Genomic DNA, 17,990 nt, shown 5'->3' with positions numbered 1-17,990 from the left:
TTTTATAAATAAATCAAAGGAACACTTTTATATTAATTAGTAATATTCCTGAAATCAAATGGAAAAACTGAATAACTATAAATTTTCACACATTTACAAAAGTAAATAAATAAATAGACTCAATGATGGGCCAAAAATCTGCGGTAGGCCTAGAGGCATAACGTCTCTGTTTGTGTCACCTACAAAATGTTCATTATATCAGTATCTCTATATTAATTTGGCTAAATTATTATTATATTATATATTATTACAGTTATTAATATAAATGACAAAACATAAACAAACACAAAATTGTTAGCAAGATTTTCAAAATGAACCCTCTGAGTATGCAAGCCTATTTTATTCCATTATGTCTGTTTTGCCTGAAGATATGTTCATGTTTTTAAGACATTTAGAGTATGATGACTGGTGTTTAATTTTCTGAAGATGGCCTACTCTTAGCGATAAAGCTGTTAGCGATAGGCCTAGTGTTAGCAATCTTTGATACACAGACTGAAAGATTCTGGCCTTGATTTACTTCCTGATATGTTATGATGATATAATACTTAAATACAGATTTCAATAATAACATTCAACAATAAATCAATAGAGATCAATACCCTAGTAGCAAAGAATTCTGGCCCAGATTTGGCAAAAAGCTGGCACATCAGGCATTCATCCGGCACTGGCATACAGCATGTGGGCCAAACATGGCCCAGGTTTGGCAGAGGTGGCACCGTTTTTAAGGCGGCACACAAGATTCGGGCCAGATGAAAAACGTAGTATTTGGCCCAGATTTAAAAATTTGATAAGTGGGCCATGTGAGTTTGGCCAGTCTTGACCCACATTTAAAATACACTAAAATCACTTTTGAGTAAAGAAAAAAAATTCTACCAATCAGGTCACTTTGAGAAAAAGCGTGCCCATAGTGTGCCTAAAGCGCATCACTCCATGGGTTTATCAATTTCATTGCAATCGTGACACACCAACCTATCTGGCCCAGTTCAGGCCCAGTTATGAGTTATTAACTTGGCTGAGACTTGGCCCAGATATGGTCTGTGTTTGGCCCTTGTCTGGAAGCCAGATTTGGTCCTGTCATGTACCGTAATTCACTGCGGCATGTGGGCCAAGCAAAACCTGATTGTGTGGGCCAGAGCTGGGCCAGAGAAATTTTGCTATGTGGGTAGGTTCCAGCTTGTGTCTCAAATTCCCAGAATGCTTTGCGCTTTGACAACAGGATCCAATGTGCACATCGACCTATAATTTCAGTCCGCCCCAGTGCTTCCGGTTAGTTGTCAGCACCTACAAAATCGCTTTTGTTAAAAAACAGTGATCTTCACTGCCTGGCTGAGATACAATACGAGGTGGGTATCAGACGAAGCACATTAAATAATATTTTTCCAAGCCATGTCTTCAAAATATGACATTTAATTTTACCCCAGTATTTTCATTGGAATTTCTGCACTCGCCTGCAGCTAATGACGGCGCCTGTGTTTAAACGGTCTTTCGTCTCTTTTTTACGCTTTAACAACCAAGTGGAAGTCTATTTAACTTATTATATCTGAATTACATTGCAACATCGATGCTGTAAAAGGCCTTATGAACCTTATGAAATTGAAAATAGTCACAAAAAGCTTTTACCGCATGTTGTATATCATGTATAGGCCTGATTTTGCAATAAAGTAAGCGCACACACTACAAATAAAAAAGAAAATCATAGCTATATGGGAATGTTTTCTTGTGGCGGCTCATTGATATTATATGGAATAGACAATACATTTTCAGTTTATCTGACACACCAAAAATAAAGACATAGGCCTATATTAATCCTTCTTGTTTGGATTGTTTGTAAGACGATTTTTTAAAAGTGTTGTTATAAAACCGTCAGCTTTTTTTGTAATGTTCATTGGTTCCCTGCGGAAAAACAAAAGTGCTTAAACCAGCCTAGACTGGTTGGCTGGTTTTAGCTGGTTGACCAGCCTGGTTTTAAAAGGGTTTTGGCCATTTCCTGGAAATGACCAGCTAAAATCTGACCAGCCTTGTTTAACCTGGACATAGCTGGTTTTAGCCTGGCTGGGCTGGTCAAGCTGGTTTTAGCTGGTCCTCTCTCAGCATGAAGTCCCTTTCTCTAAATTGATTTGGACTAATATAAATAAATGTAGAGTAAATGATACAATTATTTTATTTTATTATTTTGTAAGTGAGCATACAGAGAATACTAATAAAATATACAGATTCTATTTATCATTTTGTTTTTGTACATTCATATTTATATGTTTCGTGCTATTTGTGTAGATGTGTGAATTTTCATGATCTTGAAAACACAGCTTGTCTGAACAAAATGAAGTCGTGATCATCAGATATGCCTCTTTGGGCTTCCGTATCACTTCGAAGAGAACGGTGTTTAGAATGAAGGCTGCAGTGGCCAATCGTAGACCTCACCGTAGATGTTTCCTGTTTTCATTGGACTACAGTAGTGATTGACAGTGCTTTCCGCCTGTAATATTCGCGGTTCTTGCCTGAAGGGCGTCAGCCACGTCTGTCCCATTTTCTGTAGTTTTCGTCCATTTCATTTTGATACGCGTGAATCGTAACGGGACAACATGGCGACACAAACGGCTCGCTTTTACAGTGAAGGCGGCAGAGCGACAAAACGCCAGAAAACGGAAAACGAAGGGGGAATGGCGACCGTAAGACTAATATCTGCTTATATACTAAACGATATTTATGATGGACTTTATCTGGCGTAGTCTTAGTAAGCTAGCTAGATAGCTAAAATAGCACTAACGTTAGTTAGCCAAGCAGCTAACTAAACAATTGTGCCAAACAATATGTTTTTTTTGCGTCAAAAGCATGATAAAAAATGCTAAAAGTCCACATATGAAAACGTAAACTTATTTTGTAAGAAACACTTGAAATGTTCTGGAATACATACGTAATTGCTACGCACGCACATTGTGATAGGCTTCTGAATGAATGGATTGTGTTGCACGCGACCGCCATTACGATAGATTTAAAAAATACGGTACTTCACAACAATACTTCAAAAAAAGTACCCAAGTGTGAAAATACTATGTATTTGTACAACATTAACAATTAATGCACATGGATTTTAGAAAATGGAGGCAAATACACGCTGAAAACGCAAAACAATGCATGTTAACGTTACAAACACACAACGTGCGATGTTAGGGTTATGTCACGTTATACTTTTTGTGTGAATGTTTAGTTATACAAGTTCACTGAACTAACCTCATTTTTTTATCTTTTATAGGAAGGATATACTGACCCACATAAGACTCTTCCTTCTCTTGTGGTCCATGTCCGAGGTTTAGTGGATGGAGTTTTGGAGTCAGACATTGTTGAAGCCCTCCAAGAGTTTGGAACCATCAGGTAACCTGCATAGTATTTTTTCCGCTTTTTACAAGGGTATCACTGTGCCATAATTCTGCCCTTTTGAGAAATGCATTATGGCTCATTCGTTTCAATCTCTTTGCAGTTATGTGGTACTCATGCCTAAGAAGCGCCAGGCCCTGGTTGAATATGAGGATATGAATGGGTCTTGCAACGCTGTTACTTACGCCAACGACAACCAGATCTACATTGCTGGACATCCTGCATTTGTGAACTACTCTACCAGTCAGAAGATTTCCAGACCGGGGGATCCTGATGATGCCCGCAGTGTCAATAATGTTTTGCTTTTGACTATCATGAACCCCATTTATCCGATTACCTCGGTAATGCCTATAACCATTGCGTAATAATAAAGCTTTTAATTGTATAACTTCCCCCCTCCGCACACGCACTAACCTTCTTCTTTTTTGCTCTATAGGATGTTCTCTATACGATTTGCAACAACTGTGGTCCTGTTCAAAGAATCGTCATCTTTAGGAAGAACGGAGTCCAGGCCATGGTGGAATATCCTTTACTGTTTCCCACTGCACATTGAAGCCTTTTGATAGATTCCGTCTGCTCAAAGACAGAAGTGAATTATGTTTCAGTTTGTTCTTTGAGTTCACCTTGGATGCTAGAAGCTATGAATGTTTACAGTTGTTGTTTTTGAAGTTTTCTTCAGGGTTTCTGCAGGGTCTGAAAAGTCTTAAAAATGGCTTACGTCTTAAAATCCAAATTTGAGGCCTTAGAAAGTTTTAAATTTACTGAAATATTTTGTTTTAGGTTCTAAATCTTTTTTTTAAACGAATCTTAATTTTTCTTTCTTCATGTATTGCTACTCAATCTGGCCAAAACCCATTCAATCACCAACAATAAATCTCAATAAAACTTTAAGCTTTTATTTTAAACAGTAATTTTTAACTCTATTTATCATAATGGCTCAATTATTTTCCTTTTAATAATTTTTATTTTAAAAATCTAAATGTGTTTACTGCTGAGGACACCAACCTGGACTGATTGTTGTGTATAGATTTATTTTATTATTGTTTTATTATAGTTTATTTCTTCTTTTTTATTAAAAAAAGTTTATATTGGGAAAAAAAACTGTATGGATACAGGTAGAGCTGTGTATACACAATATTTAAAATATTTTGCTTAGACAAAAATCCAAAATATTAAAATTTAAAAATTATCGTATTATCAAATGTATTAAAGTATACATTTTTCTGTTTGGGCAAAACAATCTTTTCCATCTGGACCATTTGAAAAATTCCTTAGCTTTCAGCCCTTTATGAGTCTAAAATTTCATTCATAAGGGTCTTAAAAATATATTGGTCTTTAAATTAACTCTGTGAAACCTGCAGAAACCCTGTTTCTTAAAAACCAAATAGTTTTGATTGCAAGTAGTTGCTGTGCTGAAGATTACCTTTGTATTCCTTAATTCCTCGCACATTTGATTCTGTTCAGAGCGCCCAAAGAGCCAAAGCCTCTCTCAATGGGGCTGATATATATTCCGGTTGTTGCACTCTAAAGATAGAGTATGCCAAGGTAAGGTTCATGTGGATTCACTGAGTGATCTTTTAAAACAATTCTATTATCATTTTTACAGATGTCAATAGTGTGACTTATCAAAAATGTGCTTAAAAAAAATATAGATTAAAATCTTAAATGCACAAACACATTTTACAACTCCCCTGAAGTTAAACAGTTGGGTTTTTATACTATACAGGACCTGAAAACAGTCCCCAGCTTGATAACTAGGTAACAATGCTGTTTAATACTATTCTTGGTTCGGTAGCAAAGTTCCTGGATTATTATGCCAGAACAAAAGTACAGTTCATAGACATATGAACCTAGAAAATTTCAATTTTTCATCTTCAGTCAGTCTTGGTATGCAATCTAACTCTTATCTAACTAAGAGTTAAGCTTTAAAAATGAAAATAAACAAAATTGATCTGATGCTAATGGTCAAATCTGATTGAATGATTTATGCTATGCTAACCTGGAGATCAGCTGAATAGTTTTTAAAAATGGAAAAATTCACATTTTAATCTCTAGGGGACTTTTTAAAAAAAAGTGTACTGTTTAAAAAAAAATTATTATGATTGGAGAGTATGTTGACAGCAAGTGGGAAAGAGGGGGATTTTGTTGGGATAGGTTCATGAAAAGGGACCTAAACTTGGGTTGCCTGAAGCGCAGTTGCATTATCTGTTATCTGACCCTGCAAGCATTTTTTTTTTGTCACCCTGCACAGCTTTATCAGTAATTTTCACAAACAAATCACCGTGTCTCAAATATTTGATTGTGTGAATAGCAAATCTAGGGCTGTCAATTCAATGTGTTGAATCAGTTGTTAAAAATGAACACCCTAACAGTTTATTAAGTTAGCATAGTTAACAGTTTAACAAGTACTAAAGTGTCATGTTCTTGCCACAATTTTGTCGGTGTTTGACAATTTGGCCAAAAAAAAATCTACCTGTAAACCAGCATGAGCTATGTTTTGTAATATGTATTTTATGCTCAGCAAAGTCTAATGTGAGATTACATTACTTTTGGTCAAGTGAAAAAGATAGTTTGAGAGTTTTAATTTAAGCTGTGTATTTAAAAAAAAAAACCTCTGGATTTAAAATGTTTTATTTTAGCTTTGTGCATTTTTTTAATCAATTTGAAAATGGGTAAATATATAGTTAAGAAAACACATTTCGTAATTTTTCCTAGAAGTAGATACATTTGGACAGTAAGTGTCATATTCAGAAGTGTGATGGCTGTAATTATGGCTTGCCAGAATCTTCTCTCAGTGATTCAATGAATCATTACTTTGTGTAATAAATGAAAGTGTCTGCTGGGGAAAGATTTCAAATAATTTGGCAACAAACAAATAATATCTGCTGGTTATGTCAGTAATTAAAAATCTAAATAAAACTGTTTGTTTTGTGATTTAAGCCAACACGCCTTAATGTGTTCAAGAATGACCAGGACACATGGGACTACACCAATCCGAGCCTGGGCACTCAAGGTACTGTTAACCTTACTTCTGCTTTAGCATTTGTCAGCGCCCTTACTGCCACTGTGACGGAAATAAGCGGGTGGGCTTGGGGAATCCTAGAACCGCATTAATAAATCCGCTGTTTCACCTCCCCTGTGCTGAGTGTTAGGCATACCAGCATCTACACAACATGTTGTGCTTGTTCTCGTGACTCTTAAGGGGAGGTCAAATCGTAACACTCTGATCAAACTAAGGCTTCCTCAATGTTATCCTGCTGATATCTTACAGACTTCTTTTTCCAGCAAAGCCTGTCACATGAAGTGTGAGGGGCAAGTGGCTTTTTGGGAAAGCACCATAAACGTGGCCTTATCCATGGACAACCCTGATATCTTTTGATATCAAGAGACTTGATTTAGTCTTTCTGGGTTTATTGGAGCAGAAGGTCTTTAAACAATTAGAGTCGTAAGGTGTGGTGTATTGTTCTATGGAATAACATGAATTGTTTGCCAGAAGTATCCAATTAAAAGTACAGTTCTGATTTCATGTTGACTTCAGGACAACACTACGTGATTTAGGTTGAAAGTATTATTGGTGTGCCCAAAGAATTGCATTCACAAACAAATTGCAGTTTGCCGAACAAAAGACCTTTTGACTGAACAGTCCATTGGTGCTTACTTTGGCCATTTGCTCCTCGCATTCACACAGTACATTTAAGACTCGTACGCACCGGGACGCTTTTCGTTTGCATTTATCATCAAGGTTTTACAAGACGTTTTTCCAGATTCAAACCCAATCGATTTTCTCTGGCGTCGAGCTGAAGAACATGCAAAATCACTTGACGTTAGACGGTGCTACACAACTTTAAGCTTCTGCTTGTAGCACAGAAGAAGTCAAAGTTGACACTTGTTATGGATGGTTCAAGTAGCAGCACTAGCGATGAAGAAATAATTATTGTTCAACAGTGCAATAAGCAGCTCCACGTTCATATCGCCTCTCGGCATCTTCTTCAATGTGCGCTCGCATTGACTGTTTTGAGCTTGTGAGCCTCCAAGAGCTGTTTACTGCAACTTCAGCAGCTCCGTGCACGTGAACAAAAAGTTCTGATTGGTAGAGAAGGTTTTGACGCGGCGTGCCAACAAAACGAACATAAGCCTTTTTTTTTAAATGTCGCTTTTACGCATGGCATTGTGCGCGTTGGTGTGCATGATTACATTAGCACCTTTTATTTAGTCACGAGGTGTTAAACTCCGACAAAAAAAACGCGAGCAAAAAGCGTCCCAGTGTGTACAGGCTTTTAGAGCTCAATATGAAATCACTGACCCTTCCAGAATATCAAGTACAACAACAGAACACTCAGTACACCTGGACACTGGGGGATGTTTCCTAGTTTTCACTGAAGACACAGGTTCCTCAAACTCTCAACACTGCATACTCAACAAACTTCTTCTTGTACCTGCGAGAGTACTTCTCCAGATGGACAGACACTCAATTCACTCTTGTGAAACCGCAAGACATCACGACAAACACCTGATCATGCAACATTTAGTACTCCTACTCACCTCCTACTGCAATGACACTACCATCGAAGACATTGTTCCTGTTGTATGGCATTACACATTGAAGGATTTGTGGGTGCAAGTAGTTATGGCCCACACACCCATTCATCTGTCATCCCGTTGTTTCTTACGGGTCAAGAACAAGACACACTCCACTGTGACACCTCACTGCTAACAAGGGGTGTTTTTGACACGCATCCTCAAGTGACACCACAACACAAAGCAAACAGACCTCCTTGCCTCATTCATGTCACACTGCTGGCGTCAGACAGCGTCAAACAGCCTTCTACAAACCTGCCGGTCTTTCTCTGGGCTATGTCGTCTTTCTTTCACCGTGCCTATCCATGCAACACAAACATGCCTGACTCTTCACTCGTCAACAGCTGACGACACTAAACCACCCGAGACACCGAAGACACCGCAGACAACATCGAGCAGACGCACTGACATGCAGACAGCCCAACACGTCAAGTGTTTTCACTCAGTTACGCAGTCAAATTCTGCCCTGGAGGCTGGTGTTTCAGATGCGCTCTCTTTCCCCAACTTGTGTCCTACTCTTTACTATTCCTGCTCTCTGTCTGTCAATATGTGAAGTTTTCCCTTTTTTTCCCCCCTCCTAGTCATATGACTACTGTGTAACACCTTCCGTATGATGCAGGTTGGCTTTGTGTCTCTAGTGGAAGTGCCAGTCAGTCTGAATTGGGCTTAAAATGCTCCAGCTTTTCAACCTCCATGGGAAGACAGGCATTGAAATGAAAATAAGGACTGTACGCTGGCGTCAGTGGAGCTTTGAAACCTATCAGAATCTGGAAGAGTGCTTGTGAATCAGTGGGATGGACAGAAATGGAAAGTTCTTAAGTGCGGTACGGAGGACAAAGTGTCATGAAGACATCGCTCAACGGTGGCTAATTTACAGCATGTTCTACTTGCCCCGTCCTTCAACCCCCAACCCTTGCGTTTGTACTGTAAGTAACCCCAAGCTTCTGTTGTCTTGGAGTGATATAATCATAGTCTAATATTTCAGTGGGGTGTTTGAAACAAATGTTTGACTAACTTGACTTTTTTTTTTCTTAAGTGGAGTGTTTTTGTTATTGCCTAAAATAAAGTAGGAAAGTGCATTTAAATTGTTTATTTAGGGAGGTGAGAGTTTGTCGTCAGCGCTAATTATTTATTTGATTGGTTGGTTTGACAACACTGGCACAGCCAATAAAGAAATGGACACAATAAATGTCATAGTCATAGAGAGGAGTCATGCAGACACTGGACAACTGCATTTTTGAGTGCCTGTTTTTGCAAATGTTAAATTTTTTTTTTTAAAGTCCATGTTTGTATTGGTGCATTCAACATTTGTTCCAAAACTAGAGTATGCTTCTGATTGAGGGACAAGATACTGACTTTACTAATCAAATTGAGTTTTAAAATGGCTAAATAGCCTGCCTACCCTGATTCAATACAAACTAGATTGCACAAACCTAAATTGCAATTCTAATCTTTGCATGGTTTCTAAATTATCTTCAGTTTTGTTTGGCATATTCTCACCTTTTCAGTTAAATCTAGACTTGCTTTTATCATAATATAAAGTTTCTGAATTACTTTAAGGGTAAAACTTTTTAATCGAAACTAAAAGCAAGATTTGAAATGAAAGAACATGAGGTGTCATTTGTTTCTGGACAGGTCTTGTAATTTTATATATATATTTCTTTTTAAGTCATACTGAATACTGGTCCATTTTATAACTGCTCAGGGAACGATCACTCGCACCATTCTGATTATAAAATGGGTATAGCTTGTGCATGGGGAGGGGACTTGTGCATATTTAACTTGTGGCTTTTTTGACAAGCCACATTATGTAAGTTATGATGCCCTCAGCGTTTCAGTTTTTGGATAAGAAACATTTAGTTGTATAGAAATGTCCATGATCTTTTCACTGTGTGGACGTGAACAGGTGCAGATGCTGATGGTAACGGGGGCATGCAATGATACTGGTTGTTATAAGCTTGATGGTGCAATTAAAAGCCTTTGTTTATTAACCAGTTGACTGTTTAGGTTTGGCGAGTAGTAATAAATGAGTCAAAATTAATAAGTTGATCTCAACTAGCCTGTCAAAATGTACTATTATTATTCCTGAAATAAGACTGTCATCCTTAAAAGAAGTTAACTCTTTTGGAAATGGTATTTGCTTATATTTTAGGCATTTTGCGGCATTTAAAACCTATCTGAAGTACAGTGTTGATTTCTGCAATACAAATAATTCAGTGATGCTAAAATATATCAAATGTTTTTATTGAATGATGTTTTTGTTGACTCAAAGTAACTTGTTTTAAACTGATTGTGCTATAGTAGAAATCTTAATCTTTGACTGTAAAAAAAAATTAGGAAAATGCTTGATGTCTCTTATTATTAATATTAATATCACCTCTTTATTTCTGATATTCTGTGTGTCCCCTTTTTGCTGATCTTTAAACAAAGTCAGTGTCCTGGCCTGTCATCTCTTAGCAAACTCATCTATCACCTTCTCTGCCCCCCCTCTCTCTCTTTTACCCCGTCCCCCTTTCTTTTCTTGACCTTCTTTCTTTCTTCACCTCTTAGATATGAACGCCAACCCCAACAAGCGCCAGAGGCAGCCGGCTCTGCTGGGAGACCACCCTCCAGAGTATGGTAAGGCTTGCGGGGGCACACGCGCTAACACATTTGCCTCATTTGCTCGCAAATCAGGGGAGTGAATGTTAAAGCGACAACAAGTTGGGGTGTACTTATCACAGTGGCAGCAAGATGGTGCTGTGTTGATGTTAAAACTTAACGTGTAGTGTAAAATGTGTTTGCCCACCTGCAGCAACTCACCCCATGTGTTCTGTTTTTTCGTTTGTGAAATTCAGGTGGTTATCCCGGGTACCCAGATGAGAGCTATGGCTATGAGGGTCGACGAATGGGACCTCCTATGAGTGCTCCAAGGCGAGGTGGAGCCAGCCAGCGCTACAGCGCACAGTATGGTGGTCCTCCACCACCACCTCCGGGGGAGTATGGCGCACATGCAGACTCACCTGTGATCATGGTGTACGGTCTGGATCCCGTAAAAATAAACGCTGACAGGGTCTTCAACATCTTCTGCCTTTATGGCAATGTGGAACGGGTATGTAATACTTTTTTTGTTTCCAGCAATTCTGTCGGACCATTATTGCAGGATGTTCTGCTTTATGGGATTTGAGATTAGCTCAGAAATTGATAATGATCATTAACCATTTTCTTTTAGGATACATGTTGACTAAGGGTGTCACGATTTCAATTTTAAATTGAAATCGATCGAAATTTATGCTCAATTTCGATTATCGAATCAAAAAATAGAATTGTCGATGCTGCCACGCCCCCATGTCACGTCAGCTTGGCTTGCCAAGCGGTAAAAAAACAGGCTTGTTGAAGTGCTTGTTAAACTGCAGAAGCAGGAGACCCGTCGACAGAGCTTAAACCCTCTCCTCTTTCAATGAAGTCGCCGGTGTGTAAGCATTTTGGATTTCCAGTGAGTTATGTTGACAGCGTTCGTGTTGTCGACAAAAAAAAAAACGCTGTTTTGCAAGCTCTGCTATGTACGTATTAGGGTTCGTCCGATAGATAACACCGTCATAGCGATCCTCCGCCCCGCACCCGTTGCAAATCCGCTCGCGAAAAGTACACACTCAGGCCGTGTCTACACGGTCTTTGTTTTTACATGGCATTTTAGAACGACAACGATTTGACATCCACAGTGGCGTGTAGCATTTCTGAGCAGCCCTCCTTCCTCACTACCTCTGAAAACGCACATCACGTGACCACATACACACACACAGACACAGACGCACACACAGCCATGCGCTCCAGACAGCAGGTCCAGGCAGTCAGGATCAATAGACTGCTTCAATCTTTCACTCACTTGTACTTAGTCATTTTAGCGAACACCTCAGATACTTTTGGCTGGTTCCTGTTGGTTGTGCACCTTTTTTACCGACGCCATTATAACGACATAGATCATTGCCTATTCACGAGTCCCGCAGAAAAAGTGATTGACTGGTGGTAATTATGTGTGTATCTTGCCTTTATTCATTTACTGTATGATTTGTTTATGGGTAAAACAAAGACCATGCAGGTCAGGTAGTTTAAACGGTAGGCTACAAATAATTAATTCGTTATTAATTAATTAATTATTCAATCGAAAAGTGAATCGAATCATGACTTTAGAATCGAAAATGTAATCGAATCAAGGATTTGGAGGATCGTGACACCCTTAATGTTGATGTGCAGTGTTCTTTCAAGAATATCTATTCTGAGTCAGATACTGTCAAAGCAAACTTTGCTGGAAAGTCTTTTTCTTCTTTAAATGTAGGTGAAGTTCATGAAGAGCAAGCCTGGAGCTGCCATGGTGGAGATGGGAGACTGCTATGCAGTGGATCGTGCCATCTCGCATCTCAACAACAATTTTCTGTTCAATCAGAAACTTAATTTATGGTATGTTCTGCCTGCGTTTATTTTTATTATTTTGTTTAAGCAATGCTCAGAACTTTACATTTTGGTTTAGTGTTCACTTAAGCTGGTCCTGCAGCATGCTCTCTGATTTTGTCTAAAACCCTCTACATCCACTAGCACCATGTCTACATTTGCTGTGAGATTCATATATTTATAGGCAGCAGCATATCTTACACTGTCCTAACTACAGGTGGCGCTGTGACATGCGATTTTAAAGGTATCTCATTTATGTTAAAAGGAGTTTTTGACTTCGACACTTGTGAAAGCAACGGACATGACATGTCTATTGCAGAAACTGATGTCACGACATAACAGGTGCAGTTTATGTACTTTATTCAGTGTTATGTTACCAGTGTGAGTTTGAACAGCATTTTACATGGCATTGCCATACTGAAAGCAGCAGCAGATAGATCACCTCAGATCTTGAAAATCAGACAGCTAGCAGACTGTTTGAAAATGAAAGGCAGAAGTGTAAACCAACAACATCAGCAACTCATTTGAAGTACTTTTATGATGTATTAGTTAGATTCTAATCTTTAACATTTTGTGAATGGCTAGTATTTACATTTTTCTGTCATGTCGCATCACGTTTGGTGAAGACAGCCAAATTGCTTGTCTCTGGATAAATAGGGTATATGCCAAAGCATGCTAATAGGACTTTTAATTTGCCAGTAACCTGGGTTAATCGTTTCCGGCGAATTGTATGTCAATGCAAAATCAGCGCGTCTAAGGTCTGTTTTCTTTAAAAATCATCTATCTCCACTGGCTGAGTGATATCTGATATAAAGTGGGTCTCAGGTTGTACAAGAAGCACTGCATTAAATTACAATTCCCCCGCCATGTCTTTATAATATGAGCATTTATTTTACCTCAGTATATTCAATGGAGCTTCTGCGCTAGCCTGCTGATTCTGATGGGACCTTTTGTCTTGTTTTACGCTTGAGCAACTAAATGAATGCCAAAGTGTGTTTAACTGATTGTATTTGAATTACATCACAACATCCATGCTGTAAAAGGAACCGTATAAAATGGAAAACAATGTAAGACAATAATAGGTCACCGAAAGTGTATCAGTATGGCAAACACGTTAGCTTGGCATATACTCCATTTGACCAGTATTTAAAAGAGAACATGATACAAATAGAAATTAAAATGGATAAACTGCTTAAAACTTAACAAAAACAAAAAAATTGGCAGTAAAAAAAAATGAAAAAAAATATAAATAAATTTTGATCTTCACTACAAAGCCCACAATTATAGAATTGGCCAAAAAAAGTTTGAGAACCACTTGAGATTTTGTTTCATCCAAATTTAAGTAATTTTCGCAGGAGCACTCAGTGAAAAGTTTTCACAGGAAGAAAAATAGCCATTCTTGGCAAATTCTTGTACATTTTACAATATTGTTGATTAACGTGCATCGCCCCTGTAACAAATAAACTAAACGAGTACTAAAGCTCTACATCTGCTGTGGGAATAAATATATAGGCATGTTTTGTAGCATGTTTTACACCGAGTCTTAACTACACGTGCTGCAACATGCGATTTTTAAAAGTTATCTTTCATGTTAAAAGGGGTTTTGACCTAAGCATCTGCAGCAGCAATGCACAAAATGATGAAAAATAATTTTGGCACATTTTACAGTAATGTTGAATAATGTGCATTGCCCATTTAAATAACTAAACCAAACAGGTAATACTATAAAATTAACATACTTGTTACATGATGGGCAATGAATGGATTTGGGGAATATTTTACAGCACAGATCCAGCAATATAAACCTTTTAACCTTTTTTTTGTTTCTTTTTTGTTTGTTTCAGTGTATCTAAACAGCAAGCCATAATGCCCGGTCAGTCATATGAGCTTGACGATGGCACCAACAGCTTCAAAGATTATCATGGCAGCAGAAATAACCGCTTCGCTACTCCTGAGCAGGCTGCTAAGAACCGCATTCAGCACCCCAGCAATGTCCTCCATTTTTTCAACGCAGTCCCTGAAGCTACACCAGAAATGTTCACCAGGGTCAGTTCACGTCAGAGAAATGACTAATTGGTCAAATGATGTTATTTGAAGTGTGCGTTCACAACTTTTGTCCTTTTTCAGCTCTGTGAAGAACATGGTGTGAAGAACCCCTCCAATATCAAAATTTTTGTAGCCAAAGGTATGTGATTTTAAGATATCTACAGTGGGGGGAATAAGTATTGAACATGTCACCTATTTTCTCAGAAAACATATTTCTAAAGGTTCTGTTAAATTTTAATTTTGGTATGTTGGTAGCAACCAAAGAAATCCATATATGCAAAGAAAACAAAAGTAGTTATTTAACAATTTGAGGTTATGTGGAATAAAATAAAATGACACGGGGGGAAAAAGTATTGAACACATGAAGAAAGGGAAGTTTAGAAATGCCGTGGAAGCCCAGACAGCAGCTGAAATCTCTTAGTAATTGTTTAGCAACCCTCTGCACTTTATCATTGCAAAATGTTCAGCGCATGCACATATTTAAGAAGACATTCACTCAATGCATATTTGCACCTAAAAATGCGAAACGCAGCAATCAGAAATAGTTTAAAACAGTCAGCAAATCAACTTGCTGCAGTAAACAAAGCCTGCAATGCCTGCTCCGTCTTAAAGCTCTTCTGAGTGGCTCACTTGCTTTCCTTGAAATGACAGGGAGCTACAGCCACAAAAATGTAAAGGTCGAGAGAGAAAAAAAATAACACTGACAGATTTTATTTTAGAAACCACGTAAAGTTACAAATAACGGCCTATTTTACCCTTTTTCGGTGAACTATTTCAATAAATCTAAGTTCCAAAGTATTTAACCATTTAAATTGAGATGTCATATTGTTTTGTTTTTTTAAATAAGCACAATGGATTTAAATGTGAAAAAGTACGTACAGCATATATAAATGTAATTTACCGTGGTTGTTAGGTGCTGGAAAAGCATAAAAATGCATGTTGAAAGTGCTTAAAAAGTGCTGGAATTTGAAGGTGGAAAAGGTGTAAGAACCCTGAAAGTATTAAATAAAGATCAGAACTTTAAAACGAGACACACAGAATCGTCACAATTTTTACACTGTTGAAGTTTGTGGGAAAAAAATCACAAAAATCTTTCTGTGCTTCTATTAATCCTGCTCTACTTTACTGAACAGGCAACTCACCAGACAGGAGCTCGTCAGGGCTTCTGGAGTGGGAGTCTGTTAATGACGCCATGGAGGCCCTTGCTATGATCAATCATAACCAGATGAAGAACCCTAGTAAGTGACTTGTTTTATTTGCATACATTAGTTATTGTTTAAAGTGGATCAAAAATGGTTTTCAAAATTGTTCTGTACACACCAAGCCATTGCTCCGGCTAGTTGGTTTTTGATGTGTAAAGGTATGAATTGGTTATAATGGTGTTTTTTTTTTTTTTTTTTTTTTTAAACAGGGTTTGTGAGGGAATTGCAGAAGGTTGATAGTTTATGAAAGCTAATTATATTGAAAGTAAGATTAAGATAAACACGTATATAGCAGCACATTAAATTTAAATAAATCTGAAACTGCAGTATTGCTCAAAGACTCCAGTATAATCAGAATGATGAACATCTAGCGAGTCAAAACCCGACTGAGCTGTTGCTGCGCATCTGCACCAAAAAGCTCCCTCTAAAGACACACCAAACGAACAAAAGCTAACAGAAACGGCATGTCTTTCCAATATCTGTTTTCTTGTTCACAACGTGAAACTGGAACTTCCAATCTGCTTGCTTAAAACTTCTTACCATAGAGGGATTGGCTTCTCCAAATATCTCTGATAATCTAATAATCCGTATTTGTTTGCAAATATTTAGGAATGTTGCAAATTTACAGTCGGCCTCTTTTTGTTTCACCTTGTCTGCGTCCGAAACCGCCTATTACTCAGTAGGTACTGCATTTGAATTTAAAGTACTACTCGGCCGTTAGAAAAGTATGTTCTATACAGTATGAATGTGAAAAGTATGAATGGAATTCGGACGTACTACATCCGCCATATTGTCATGGTCACGTGACCTACCTGCGTCAGTTGCGTCGCTTTACTTCCATTCATGAATTCTCTCGCGGGGCATCATGGGATAGCGTAGCATGCATGGGATGCGCACTCCGGAATCTCGCCGGAAGTAGTAAGTCATCTGGGTACTTCTCGCATACTGATTTTCGAAATTTATGAATTCTGACGTACTACTTGGCTCGCATACTGATTTTGCCGTACTATATAGTATGGAAGTATGCGGTTTCGGATGCAGCGTTTGACTTGATTTGTTTATTTGCTACTGTCACACTCGCGCTCTGATTCGTTGCTGAAAAACCAATCAGAGTGCTCTCTTCAGCTGACCGATTCCACGCGCTTAATCAGACCAAAGACGCATTAAACCAACTAGCCGGACCGATACTATGCAGAAACTGCAATTTAATCGTATGATAAAGAGAATGTGCACAGTATTAGAAACTTTGTTACTTTTAATAGTCCAAAATGGTACTAATGTTGTGGTGTGTGTTTTCTCCACAGATGGTCCATACCCATTTACACTCAAGCTGTGTTTCTCCACTGCACAGCACGCAAACTAAACAACGTCCTGTCCTCTGTTTCCACCATCGCCATGTCATCACTTCACCTCCTGCTTCTTTATTATCTTCATTTGTACGAGTGTGTATGCAGACGTGTTGCGTTTATCTTCTGTTGATCGAGTCGAGGCACAAACTGGGAGAGAAACTGACTGAACTCATTGTTTTTAATCGAAGACGAGAGTTTAAAAACGCTTTTGTACCATTATTTTGGTTTTGTTATCTTTTTTTATTGCTTACCATGATTGACTGTTAGCTCTGTGCTCAGCACCTCTTTTTAGAAACATCCTCCTGTAAAGATTGCGTTCTTTTGTTTGGATTGTACAATAAAATTAGTGATAACGGGTCTTTGTTGTGATTTTGCTTTTGCAAGAGAGCGGATTGTGACTCATGTTTTTAAATGTTTTACATCGGTTCAACCTTTTCTTTTCTATTCTCTAAAGCTGCCTGCGAGTTACTGCCCAGTGTATATTTGCTCTCTGGAAAATAACATGTAACCGGTTTAAATAAAGAAATAATCTGCCTATTCAACAATGGCTGATGCTTTCAGGTCAACTTCATACGGTGATTTAAAAACAGTATCTAATGATTTGTCTTTAGAAATTATCTTTCATTGCAGGTTGGTGTTTTCTGATGGTCCCAAAATCATGCTTGGAGCTGTCTAAAAGCTGAGAAGTCAGTAGAAAATAAGAGCTTTGAACACATAAACGTGTGTAATGCATTTCAGTTCAAACATGTATTGATGTATAAGTTCTAGCGATGAATGATGTACCGTTTATTGCAATTTACATGGGCTTTGTAACATCATGATTTTTAGTTTATAGTGAAAGCCATGTCCCTCAGTAAAATGGCCATTTATACTGAGCAAAATTACAAAGGAATGAGTTCAATTGCTAATGAGAAGTGTGTATTGAGTTTATTGTTGACTAAAACATCATGAAGATGTAAGAACTTGGAGGAAATCACACTTGGGGAAACAAAAACAGATATCTTAGCAGAAG

At 38.0% G+C, this 17,990-nt stretch overlaps 2 protein-coding genes across 5 annotated transcripts in view; both read left to right on the top strand.

Annotated features, from left to right (window-relative positions):
• The window catches only part of brwd1 (bromodomain and WD repeat domain containing 1), a 1,114,832-nt gene that overhangs the window by 91,173 nt on the left and 1,005,669 nt on the right, over nt 1-17,990 (top strand). The gene's annotated exons all lie outside the window — the stretch shown is intronic.
• hnrnpl2 (heterogeneous nuclear ribonucleoprotein L2) lies at nt 2,547-17,525 on the top strand. Of its 4 annotated transcripts, NM_001423736.1 has the most exons (13): nt 2,547-2,669; nt 3,254-3,372; nt 3,479-3,716; nt 3,812-3,897; nt 4,824-4,920; nt 6,316-6,388; nt 10,504-10,572; nt 10,791-11,044; nt 12,269-12,390; nt 14,226-14,427; nt 14,509-14,566; nt 15,561-15,665; nt 16,934-17,525. In NM_001423736.1, the coding sequence occupies exons 1-13, from the start codon at nt 2,583-2,585 to the stop codon at nt 16,990-16,992; spliced, it is 1,569 nt and encodes a 522-aa protein (NP_001410665.1). In that variant the 5' UTR covers nt 2,547-2,582; the 3' UTR covers nt 16,993-17,525. The 4 variants fall into 4 exon arrangements, with proteins under 4 accessions (NP_001410665.1, NP_998548.2, XP_073779322.1 ...); NM_213383.2 differs by lacking the exon at nt 10,504-10,572; XM_073923220.1 differs by lacking the exons at nt 2,547-2,669; nt 3,254-3,372; nt 3,479-3,716; ... (1 more) ...; nt 4,824-4,920; nt 6,316-6,388 and adding an exon at nt 8,573-8,879 and having other exon boundaries at nt 16,934-17,520.

This window comes from Danio rerio, chromosome 15, assembly GCF_049306965.1.
Source record: "Danio rerio strain Tuebingen ecotype United States chromosome 15, GRCz12tu, whole genome shotgun sequence".
In the NCBI taxonomy this organism is placed as follows: domain Eukaryota; kingdom Metazoa; phylum Chordata; class Actinopteri; order Cypriniformes; family Danionidae; genus Danio; species Danio rerio.
The sequence above is the reverse complement of the archived record's forward strand: the minus strand, read 5'-3'. Positions and strand labels throughout refer to the sequence as shown.

Excerpts from the sequence above, each read along its gene's own strand:
- hnrnpl2 (NM_001423736.1), top strand. The coding sequence starts at position 2,583 with ATGGCGACACAAACGGCTCGCTTTTACAGTGAAGGCGGCAGAGCGACA. Across the intron at positions 3,373-3,478 it reads CAAGAGTTTGGAACCATCAG|TTATGTGGTACTCATGCCTA; the intron begins GTAACCTGCATA and ends ATCTCTTTGCAG. Across the intron at positions 11,045-12,268 it reads TTTATGGCAATGTGGAACGG|GTGAAGTTCATGAAGAGCAA; the intron begins GTATGTAATACT and ends CTTTAAATGTAG.